The 13,263-nt window shown below is 29.3% G+C and overlaps 1 protein-coding gene across 5 annotated transcripts in view; it reads right to left on the reverse strand.

The window, feature by feature from the left end:
• TfIIS (RNA polymerase II elongation factor) overlaps window positions 1-13,263 on the reverse strand; it is a 101,536-nt gene that overhangs the window by 72,326 nt on the left and 15,947 nt on the right. For 4 of the 5 annotated variants that reach the window (XM_075358583.1, XM_075358582.1, XM_075358581.1 and 1 more), the window contains exons 3-4: window positions 11,040-11,252; window positions 183-397 (exon numbers count right to left, since the gene is read on the reverse strand). In XM_075358583.1, the coding sequence (XP_075214698.1) occupies window positions 183-397; window positions 11,040-11,252 (428 nt within the window). The remainder of the gene's footprint in view (window positions 1-182; window positions 398-11,039; window positions 11,253-13,263) is intronic. The other variant, XM_075358584.1, reaches the window with a different exon arrangement.

Consider the following 13,263-nt stretch of genomic DNA (forward strand, 5'->3'; position numbering starts at 1 on the left):
CAATACTGCAATGATGTAATATTAATATGGTTAACTTAATTTATCTACTTACTGTGTTTTGGTAGTTTATATTTAATTTAATATATATATATATATATATATATATATAAAACTCTTGAAAAAAAAAGTTAAAATAAAAATGTTTTTATATACATATATGTAATGAATGAAATCAATCTCACCTCAGCAGACATTGTGGCAAGTCTAACAGCAGATACGGCCCCCACTAGAAAGTTTGTCCTTAGCTGTGGATTTTTTGAGTCTTTCAAATTAGCAACTCTACTACGAATTCTGTTTTTGTAACGATTGTCAGTATTTCTGAATTCTTGAAATATTGCTTCTTCCAACTCTTCAGCCAATTCTTCTGGAGTGGCACACCCTTCCATTGAATCTGCAACTTATATAGAATATTCAAATTACATATCTATAATACACCTAACTGCACAAAATGCAATGAAAAATTCTAATAAAAATACCATCATTTTTAAAATCATTAAGCATTTCATTAATAAATAATAGATAGTTAAAACTATATAAGTTCAATTTATTTATTCATTTGAAGTTATGAAAACAGTACTCTTTTTGAATCCATTATTTACCACCAATTTTGCTGACATATAAATAAATAGCATTCTTTTTTTTTCATTTTTTAAGTATGTATTTTACATTATCCAACCAAATGGATTTTTTTATCTGATAAGTACAAGCAAACCAAAAATACTAAAATAAATCAGAAAGCATTTAATTTTTCAACTATATCATTCATAAGTTGCTGCTAAAAAAAATTGTTCATTATCTATGCTAGTTAAATGTTTCTAATGACTATAAATAATTTTTACTCAGTTACTTATTTCTAAGTTTGATTTAACAACTAACTTTAATAATGAAATGCCTTTAATAAAAAAATTCAGCTAGTATTTATGGAATTATTTCTACTGGATACATATTTTCTCATATATAGCTTACTATATGAATTATATATACATTATTTTGTAAATGTTTTGGCATATACAGTGAAGCTTTACAAAAACAACCTCTTAATAAAACAGAAAAATTCTAAGACCTGACCACTTTATAATGTACATGGCCTTAAGTAAAGCAGAAACCTCTTTTTATATAAATGAAAGCCTTTTCCCTGTTCACTTTGTTATTATGCTTACATTTTGTAAAATCAGCTTTTGGGAAAATTTAAATCTAAAATTGGTTTTGGAAAATCTGCAAAAAATATATATATATTTATATATAAATTGCTTTTTAGCTGGCCAATGAATTTTCCACCCACTGTAAAAAAATTGGTGTCTAACAGTTGTCAAGTGTAAATCTACCTGTTCCATTGGCTGCCAAATTCTCAAATGAAGTCCACAGCAGATAATTTTGGAACTTTTTCTCAGTAACAGTCAATACTGTGTTAAAGTAGTAGAAAAAAGTAGTTTTTCGTTTATGACCACATTTGCCTTTCCTTTGAGATGAAAAGGAACAAATTTTATAAACTGTTTTAAAATAGCATTTACTGTCCCTAATCCAACAACACACTCAGAAGCTATTTGTCATTGTGTCATACTTGTATGCTTAGACAGAGAACAATCTTTGAATGCTTTCTTTGCTCTGAGTTAATTATTATATAGTCAAGACACACAGAACAAAAAGTATGAAAATATGATTCTGTAAAAAAAAGGAAGAAATTAACTTTTACAAAATAATATTTATGACATGAAAATTGCTAAATAACCAAAGAACAATAACCTCTCATTACAAAGACAACTAAAAGAATGGGTGTGGTCAAACAGCGTAGTCACAACACAGAAATAAACAAAAAATTACCTGTGTTCAGATTAATTTGCACACTACTGTATATACATCAATATATTGATGAGAACTAAGCCCTTATCAGCCTTGCTAAATGTAATCTGATAACCATGCATTTTGTTTTTTTCTTTTTAAGAAACATAAAATTCTAAGAATCCTAACTTAATACAAAATTAACTATTTGCAGCTTTAAATCCGATTCTTGAATGTTATATAGAAAAAAAAGGTAATGTGATAGAATTTCTTTGGAGACAAAGGCAAAATAAATAATTATTATTATTAATCTGATAATAGTCAACATACTACGTAGTTTTAAGCTAAGGTTTTGCTATTTTGTGTTACTTTTATTAATTAAAATTAATACCATGCTGTATAACACTTTATTTTTTATACTTAAATGTTTTATTTCCTATAATAAATAACCACCTTCTTACTGAAATCTTAACTATTTTTAAACAAGAATTTCTGTTCACTGGCAATACTTTTATTTTCCTTAATGATTTTGATATTAGAGATTTTTACTCATTTTCAATCTCCGCTACAAATTTTACCAAATTCTAGCCCCATCAGTTAAACTTAAATTTGTTTAAGTATGTAGTTTTTTAGTCAAGCAAAACCAATTATTTTTCTGTAATTACTGAAGTCACATATTAACATCTCCAGTTCCTGCTTACTTCATTTATCCAGAATTACAACTGTCATCTCTGGAAACTCTATCAAAATCTCTTACCTTTTCTCACTAATCCCAAATAGATCTAAGAACTGGACTTCAGTAATCTATGTCACCTTTACAAAGTCCAGTTTTCTACTTCATAAAAAAGCATTATGAAAAATACTGAATTTTGACTGCATACATACTGAATTATGTAGGTCTGTATGGCTGAGTTTTCCTATATATATATATATATATATATATACAGGGTTATCATAAAAGAATGGTGCGGTTTTGAACATGATTTAAATTAGAATTACTTACAGTTTATGTTTTTTATTTTTCAAATTTGTCGTCTCAAACATTTTTTTACATAATTAAAAAATGTCAATATGTGCGCCCTTAGCTGCTCGACAAATGTCCAAATGATACTCAACTTCTCTCCAAACATTAGTTAACATTTCTTCGTTAATGGTTGTCATTGCTTCATTACACCTGTTTTTTAAGTGGTTTAGGTCACAAATTTCTTGCGTATAAATGCTTTTGATGTACCCCCAAAGAAAAAAATCGCAAGGTGTCAGGTCTGGACTCCTTGGAGACCAAAGTATGGGTCCTTGCCGGCTTATCCATCGATCTCCAAATTTTTTGTTCAAAGCGTCCGTGACCGATGCATTGAAGTGCGGGGCAGCACCATCTTGTTGGAAATGAAGTTGATGAATGTTTTCGAGTTAATCCGGCTGAGGAAAGCAATAATTGGTTAGCATGTCAAGATACACCATTAACTGTTTTTTCAGCAAAGTAGAAAGGCCCTATTACACGATTTTTCATCACACCACACCAAACATTAGCTTTAGGCGAATCACGTTGTTTCTCAATAATTGCATGTGGGTTTTCAGAGCCCCATATTCGTGAATTGTCTGTTAACGCATCCATTCACATGGAATGTAGCTTCGTCTGTAAAAATTATATAGTCTAAAAATGATTCGTTTTCACTTATTCTGTCCAACATTTCAACAGCAAACTTGTAACGTTTTACACCATCGGGTTTCAATTCCTGCAGTATCTGGATTTTATAAGCATGTAATTTCAGTTTTTTATGTAAAACTTTGTGAACTGTTGATTTTGAATACCTAATTCGACGCTTCGACGGGGGATGGACTTCCCAGGACTTCTAATTGCCGATTGTCTAATTAGTTCAACCGTTTCGTCTGGTACACTTGGTCTGCCGGTTGATTTCTGTTTCTTAACCGATCCAGTTTCTTCAAATTGTTTGAACCAACGTGTTATGTTATTTTTGTGTGGTGGATCTCTTCCCAATTCACGTCGAAATGCACGTTGAACTAAAATTACGGATTTTAATTCAGCCATCAATAAAACACACTTTGCTTTGTCTTTATCCGAGAACATAGTAACTCACTAAACTCACCGCTACAACAATACAACAACTGATGTTGTGGTTACAACTGCTGATAAACTGTTGGGTTGGAGGCTTTCAGGGATACCAATATAACATCTAGAAATTTCCCTACAATCTTCCTATGAATTACTGAAACTGCACCATTATTTTATGATAACCCTGTATATATATATATATATATATATATATATATATATATATATATATGTGTATGTGTTTTGTTTAATAATAGTGTGCATATATATATGCACACTATTATTAAACAATAATCATTTCCATTATTAATAATCAATTTAACTTAATTAAACTCTTTTAATAAAATAATTAGAGCAAACTTAAAAAAAAATTTCTCACAAAATTAACATAAACTTACCAAATGTTGTTAATAATGTTATACATGCACTCAACAAGAAAAAGGGAATATTAGTTACTTGTTGAATGAATAAATTTTATAAAACACATTAATGTAAAATCAATGAATGAATAAAACATTTTAAAATTAATAAACATATAAATAAATGATTTCCACAGTAGATTAAGCTGTAACTTTTTTATTTTATTTTATATCATTAAAGAACGTTATTCAATGTATGAGTGTATGTTATCTTTTCACAATCAATCTTTGGCATTTGAAATATAAGAATACTTTAATTATGTTTAATATATTTTATTTGTTTTAAAAGTCATTAATAAAATCTTATTTTAGTAGTGACTTATTCTGGCTAGTAATATCTACATTGTACTGCAGTATTGCTATTAAAAGAGAATACTTGCATTTAAGCTGTTATAATAACTAATAAATATGGACTTTTACAGATACTCTCATGAAATTTCAGGTCTCTTTAATAATTATTCTTGAAATATATTTATGAGCATTTGATAAAAACTGGAAATTCTGGGTGATATACATACATACGCTTAAATCTTCCATGTTGCTCTTGAGACATATGGCAGAAAACATTTTCATGTCATGTTACTATCCCAAAGACTATGGTTGTGTAATAATGGTGTTCCAGGCTATAATAGAGGTAATTACATTTAAGTAATTAATGGTCCTCAAGTTATTCACCGAGTAGTATGGAGTAATGAAACCTATAATACTAGTGTAATCTGTGCAATACAACTGTGTGATGAATAGACTAACATGTTTACTGCAAGAGTATCTATTTTAATTCAACAAATTATCAAAAATTTTATTACATCACTATTTTTGATTTTGATGATATTTGATAACTAACTACCCACCTTGTAACAGCCAAAAAATATTTTAATATTTTTAAAAGATATTTTTCTTGAGTAATAGAATTTTCTAACTTGCCAACAGATAAAAACAGCCATTTTCGTCACTTTTTCCATGAGCTGTAGCATTCTTATTTTACATTATACATAGAATCAAAAAGGGGTTTTTGGAAAGAGTAAAGATGGAACATCATCTAAGTGTGCTCAAATTCATTTTGCTACATAACCAAATCTTGTAATGTTTACTAAGTTACACTTACAAATTGTTGTTTTTTTCAAATTTTCAGCCCAAAATAAGGCTTAGGGTAACAGGCCTGTTTTTAATTCTTAAGTACTAGTAGTACTTATAAAAATCAAATTGGACTGTAAACAAGTGTCCATCATTAAAAAAAAAAGGCCACCAAATTGAAGATTTTGAAAATGTCTATTTTTGGGGCCCAAAAACCACATGCGGGACAAGTGACAAAAATCTGAAATTTTTACAGCAATAAGTGCTTTAAAACCATATAAAATTTATTTTGTTACTCAAAGGGGTTAACAAGAAATGAAGCCATCAAAACTGCTAAAAACACTGTTCTTTCTAACCATGAATAATGTATCCAAAAAATTCACAGCATGTATTTTTTCAGATGATAATGTAGGCCTACTCTACAAAATATTTTGATAAGTCTATGAGATAGCTTATATTCTAGATAGTTTGTTACTTAAAGTATGACTCTATTCATACACTCAAACTCATGTTTAAACATGAAAGTGAATAGACATGAATGTTTGCGTAATCCTGAATGTAAACATTGTAGAAGGCTCAGTTACTGTTTTGATTTCAATTTAATATGTTGTATTGTTGCCAGTGTTAATACTGCGGTTAGGTAATGTACACTTTGTTATAAAGTAATTTTATTAGCAGTGTACTTCCCTTTTATGCAGTATCCTTTAATTTTAATTTTATTATAGTTATATAGAAACTGGGATAAGACAAAGCGAGGTGCAATTGGTAGTTTTATAATTTATACTAACTCTATTGTTATTGTAAGAACCCTTGCAGTTTATAAAAACAGATTATGGAATGTTCAACTGGAATTCACATTGAAACAGTATGTCACAAATTGACTTACAATAGATCTTCAGTATTGCATGATATTTTAGAGTTTACTGAACAGAAAATTAAATATTTAGATAAATATTTTCATGTTAATGGAAAAAGTTGCTCTGACCAAACTAGTTGTCATGCTGAACTGGTTAAGAAATCTCTTCAAGCAATATCATTGACACTTTCAACAAGCATCCTCTAACCCCTTAGGAGAAGGTACACCCCCGCCTTGTGACGCTACTTTCAATAAGCAATCCAAATTTAAAATTAATTCTAGGCAGAGCACAGTGTATAAAATACTTAGACAAAATACAAAAACCACAAGATGATACAGAAAGCGAACTAGAATGTCAAGATATATTTGAGCCTCAATGTGTTGTAGTAGAGTCAGTGAATAAAGCTTGTTCAGCACTTGGCATTTCCCATGTTAAATTTCAAACCTTATCAAGCAGTGCAAAGGAATCATTTTAAAAAAATAGCAGTCAGTTACCAGTAAATTAAACGATTCCTTTGATTTAAAGATTTCTACAAAAGAAACCAGTTAAGTACCACAAAATTATGCTGATTTAAGTAGGGAATATGAAGAATTCATCATTACAATAAAGGATAAAATGAAAACAGTTAAATCAACCCAACAAAAAATTATATTTTAAGTTTATTACCAGGCACCTGGAGCAGTCAAAAAATTTTCAAATAAGTTTAGTGAGTCAGTATTTCAAACAATTAGTTAAAACAGGTGAAATTTTGCCAAAAATTGGCAAAAAGAAACCCAGTAATTGATGAAAATGTTATTAAATGTGTCCAACATTATTATCAGAATGATAAGCACAGCTGAATGATGCCAGGCAAGAAAAATTGTCTCTGTAAAACAAGGTGACAGGAAGAGAATTGATATTAAAAAAGGGTTATCTTATTTAACTTAAAAGAACTGTACACAGCCTTTAAAGAAAAACATAATTTAAAAATTGGTTTTTTAAAATTTGCCGATTTAAGAGCTAAATTTTGGGTTCTGGCTGGTGGGTCAGGTACTCACCTCTGGGTGTGTGTCATCCACCAAAATGTAAAACTAATATTATCTGCTCTATAAATGAAATTAGATTATAAAATTCTCCTTTCAACCATAGAATGTGATATAGAAAATGAAACATACATGCTGTCACAGTGTGAAAAATGTCCAGGCACTAATGAAGTGCTCAGATTACTGCAAGAGAGCTGGGAAGATTTTGATTCTGAAATTATCTTCAAACAGTGGGTTTCTGTTGACCGTTGTGAACTAACTACTCAAATTCTTCCATTTGAAGAGTACTTAGATAAACTTACTGAAAATTTAAATAATCTAAAACAGCATCACTTTGTTGCAAAGAAACAAGCTAATTTCCTCAACATTAAAAAGGAAAACTTGTTGGAGGGTGAATGAATTGCAATGGGAGACTTCTCTCAAATTTCCCTTTTGTGATACAGGGTGAAGTCCAGTCATCCCACTGGTCAAAAACTTAACGCCACAGTACATCCATTTCTCATATATTTTAAAAAAGAAGGAAAATTACAAAGCCAAGGCTACTGTGTGATTAGCGAATACTTGAAGCACAATACTATATCATTCTTCTGCTTTCAACAGCAAGTTATAAATAAAGTAAAAACACTGTTACCACAAGTTAAACCATTTTTTTATTTTTCTGATGGCTCCTCAGCTCAGTATTAAAACAAACAAAATTTAAGAAAATTTGTGCTACCATCAAGATTTTGAAATCGCAGCTGAATGGCATTTTTTTGTCTCACACCCATGGAAAAGGACCATGTGACGGTATTGTTATTTGTTACACCTTCTGAAATGGTACAATTATTGCAAAGACAACATTAAATTTAGAGACATTTTCTGCTCTAATAAAGATGTTCAAGGGACTAAAGAATACCTCAGTTCTCATTATCAGGTAATCACAATAGTCCCAGAAACAAGAACCTTTCACAGTTATGTTCCAACAATTCAGAGATTTATTCTGAAAGTTCGGGTGGCCTCTGAATCAGAAACATTTACGTTAGTATTGATATACAAAAACATTAGTGTTACTTATTACTTTGTAGGTTTACCAAAGTCAAAATGTAAAAATTATGTCTGCTGTGTATACGATGACAAGTAGTGGTTATGTGAAGTCATGGAAGTCAAAATACATGAAAAGGAATATCGAATACACTTTTTCCATCCGCAGGGCCCTTGTCATACTTCATTCAAGAAATTAGTGAGGGATAATCAAACATAAGTTCAGCTAGAAAATATTTTAAAGATTCTCACACCTTCAGAGCTTCTTCTATAAACTACTGGAAGGACACAACATTACACCAAAGATGTGAGGACTTATCAGTTCTACTCAATAAAAAATGGCAGGAGAGTGCCATTTTGAGTACACAAGATGAAGTTCCATCTTTACTCTTTCCAAAAAAACTTTTTGATCCTCTGTACAATGTAAAATAAGAATGCTACAGCTCATGGAAAGCCGTTTTTACCTGATGGCGAGTTAGAAAATAGTCTATTACTAAAGAAAATTTAAAATAAAAAAAAAAAAAACATTTTTTGGCGACTGCAAGGTGGGCCAAAAAAGATTGACATATCATATTCCAAATATCATCAAAATCAAAAATAGTGATGCACTGATCACTGGTTGAATTAAAATGGAATACCTCTACAATGGCAAAAAAATTCATAAGCTATAAATCAACATAAAAAATCCTTTTCTATAATAACACTATCTATCTTTGTATCTGTCTTTGTATGTTTATTAAAATAACTGTTTAGAAAATTAGATTGTACAAAACTGACATAAAAACACATAATCAGCTGAAACAATGCGATAAAAAAAAATATATATATATAGAAATAAGTATTAAAATACATTTTAATTAACCACATCAGTCCAAAAGTTTATATATACATATATATATTTCACTCTCTTGTGGACGCAATAACTGCTGTAATTTTGCGCCAATCACTTTCAAATCGATAACATAAAATATAACCATCAAAAATTTCAGTCAAGTTCGTTAATGGGGAAAATTGAACCATGGGAGTGGTAATAAGGGGGACTTTTTCGTAAAAACAAAATATTGCTATAACTTTCTTATTAAGTAAAATATCAAATTCATTTAAAGTTCCTACTATTCTTTGGATAACAGCCAAGGGGTGGAAAAAATGGGGTTTCAAGAACAAAAGAATCACAGTTCCCTTAATAGGCGCAAGATTGAATCCGTTTAAAGTGGTTGTTAATCCTCTAGATATTACCTAAAAATTTTATCTAATATGATTTTCGATACCCCTACAGCAAGGGATGACCAAAATATTGTTGGAATTGTAAGAAGATGCTTCCCATATACTAAGCATGTGAAACTTGTTTACATATGAAACTATTCGTATTGAGTGAATGTGAAGTGAATGCATTTAAACTGTCATGATTTAGTACTGTGTATATTTTAATTTTTGCAAGCGACAATATTTTATTGCCAAGAAGTGTGATTTTTCTGTGCATTATCCTTGTTTAATATGAAAGTGTGTAAATATGCCTAGACTTAAGAAGGAAAGTTACCAACAGGGAAAAAACTCCAAACTGGTGAATCAATATTTGGCGAGGGAACGTGAGGACATAGATAAAGACAATTTCAGCCCCAGTCGTCAGAGGAAGGCTCGTCTTCAGCAAGTCAAGGAAAACCAGCAGAAATACCTTAGGACACAGCAAAGTGCACTATTCAATGTGAACATAAGTCATCCCAATAGAAGCGTCTTCTTTCTCCTATCAAATGTGGTATTAACCATGTGCGCGACATATCATGCCACCACAAATGTCTTCATTTTCCTATGAATCATGCTATTCAACGTGAGCATGAAAAGTCTTCCCAACAGAAACGGCTCCAATCAGATTGCAAACGAGGTCGTCACATTCACCAATTTAAAAGAAATCAGCAGGAGTGTCTTTACGTTGTGGGGAAACATGAACAGTACCTTGAAAGATTACAACAATACCAACTTCGAAGGTTATGAATCACTACAGAGAAAATAAAACACCTGGCAAGATTGTGAAAAACTCAAGAACAATGGCTGAGGGATCCTGGGGGCCGTATTTTGCACATAGCAAGAGTTTTTTCATCAAATGTAATAAGAGAAGATAAAAAGAAATTAGAATACAGGAAAAAACTGCACAAAATCTTTCTGGATGAAAAGAAGCAAACCTACAGAGATGTCATGTAACACAGAAAGACATTCAAGACTTTGAATCAATATTGCACAAACATCATTTTACATCATGTGATTTTTTGGCCTAAATTGATAGGAAGATAGAGTAATAGATTTTTCTTTTCAGTATATTAAAAAACAAGGTAAGGTATCAACTTAAGTTGTAATACTTAGTGTGGGTAATGTAGGCCCCTATTTACTTTTCAATCATTTTCTTAACATCACTGTTTTTAAATAAAACTTTCTGAAAACAATTATCAATACAAAGATACATACATTATCAATACAAAGAGACAAACCTAGAACCTCCTACTAATCCTCAACTAAGTGTGTTGTCAAGCAGTTCAGGAAAAATTATAAAGAAGTCTTGATAAATTTAGCAATATCTTGTGGTCTAATGAGAAAAACATAGTGTCCGTAAAACATGAAAAGTAATGTTTGATACAAGCTCATACAAACCAAGTTTGCCTATCCCTATTTTGCCCTGGTGAAATCTACCTCCGTCTTACGGTATGCTGAAAGGAATTTTTTTTAATATTTTATATGATTTATAAATTATCATATTATTTTATACTTTATATTATTAGGAGCAATCAAAGTGTAACTGTAAACCTACCACCATCTGTACGAATAGCATTTGCAAGCAGTTCTCTACATTTTAAACGAACAGCATCAGTTGTGTTAGTAGGAGGAAAAGAGGATTGCATTTTCTTAACATCCTTATCTTTTTCTTTTGCTTCCTTCATTTCAACATCCTTTGGTTTATCTTCTTTCTCTTTAGATTTTTTAGAACCACTAGCAGGTGTTTCCTTAACTGCATTTGTTGATCCTGAAATACAAATAAAATATATAACATATATTTTGATAAATATTTACGGCTTAGGATGAAACACATGCATGTTAAAGGAAAGGCTTCAGTGAATGTGTATAACAACCAGGGTAGGTATAAATTCACATGATGCACAATGAAAGTACAAGTCAATATACATCATACAAGAGTATTTACTAGTGAACATGTTTTCTTCACCACAAAACATACAGAAGAAAATAGTCTATTATGTTCAAAAACTATTTTACTGATACATAATGCTGCCTACAAAATGTTCATGACAGACAGCAGTAGTTTATCAGAAGTTCAAAATTACAAAACAATTTTCTTTTTCAAGTAACTTAAATTGCAATAGAAAAAGGTAATATAAAATAAAAATTTAATTGAAAGCTTATGTTTCTGTGCATAGCTGTATGGCTAGGCAACTGTTTTTTTCCTTACAATTTGACTCTTATGACTGAACATTCTGATAATCAAAACATAAATGATAAATTTAAATAATGGAATAAGTTTTCAAAGTCAAACTTTACAGAACTTAAGAAGAGTTATCATCATCATCATCATCATCATTGTCCTTGACTCCCACCTTATTCAATCACAATTACATAATAAAAAATGAATATGTAATATTAAAAAAACATGTTACAATTACTTGTGATATGGACACAAAAGTTAGATTTTTAACAAGTATTTTTTAATTATATAATAATTTCCACTTATCAACTATTTTATTATTATCTCAGACTGCTTTCAGATATTAATCCTTCATCAAGAACATTTATGTGATATGGATTATAATTACTTCCTTCACAAATTAATATATTAGATGAATTTTGAATTTTTTAAAAACAAAAATTATAAATACAACAATTTACCATCAAAATGTAAAAGTAGAAAATATAATTCACGATAATGCGTTTAATCAGGAACATATTTTTGGATCAGATGTAATCAACACAACTAATATTGAATTTAATGATAAGGATAACGTCATTAAACACGCATACAAATTTAATCAACCAATTTTAAATAAAAATAAAATTATTAAAAATACCATCATAGATGTGGAAAATAATATATTTAAAATCGATAATATTTATAATCAAAATAAATTAATTAATCAGTTTGTTAATGTCATTGATAATATTTAATATAATAATAATTTTAATCATTATTATAAACATACAAATAAAAATAAAACTAATACCCCTATAATAATTTATATATTGAAAAAACTAATAAATTTATTTAAAGATAATAAGTTTAAGGAAATTAAGGATCTAACAAAATAAGGATTAAGAATACTAACAAAATTAAAAAAGATATCAGTTCCAACATTAAAAGATGTAAACATATTTTCAAGGATGAATACATTAAACGAGAATTTAAATAACTAATACAAAAGCTCCTATAATAAAAACACTACCTAAAATATATAAACCTGTTATGCCTATGAGATTGTTAATAAATTGTATTAATTCACCTCACACATTAAGCAAATTTCTATGTAATACCTTAAAAACAGATATTAAAATTGACAATAAATATAATCTAAAAAATGGATATGAATTGTTAGATATAATTAATAATATAAATATAAATAGCACAACAAAGTTATCACTTTAGACACGTATACTAATATTAATACTAACAAAATCATTAATATAATTAATAATACTTTAGATTAAAAATAGGCAATAACATTATACACAAATTAATAAACCTATAAAATTATGTTGTAAATACAACTATTTTGAATTTAATAAGTATTAGCAACAACAGAAACGTCTCATTCTGGGATCTCCACTTTCAACTGTGTTTTGGCTAGCATTTTCATGAATGAATTACAGAACAATAATCTACAACATATGTTTAATTAACATAAAATTTTAGTATATAAAAGATATGTGGATGATAGAAGAAAATACAATAATTGAAGAAATGAACTCCTTAAATTCACTTCAGATCAAGAAAATAATAATGGCATAAATTTTTTAGATATAAAAATTAA

The sequence above is a fragment of the Lycorma delicatula genome, chromosome 2 (assembly GCF_047948215.1).
Source record: "Lycorma delicatula isolate Av1 chromosome 2, ASM4794821v1, whole genome shotgun sequence".
Taxonomy (NCBI): Eukaryota; Metazoa; Arthropoda; class Insecta; order Hemiptera; family Fulgoridae; genus Lycorma; species Lycorma delicatula.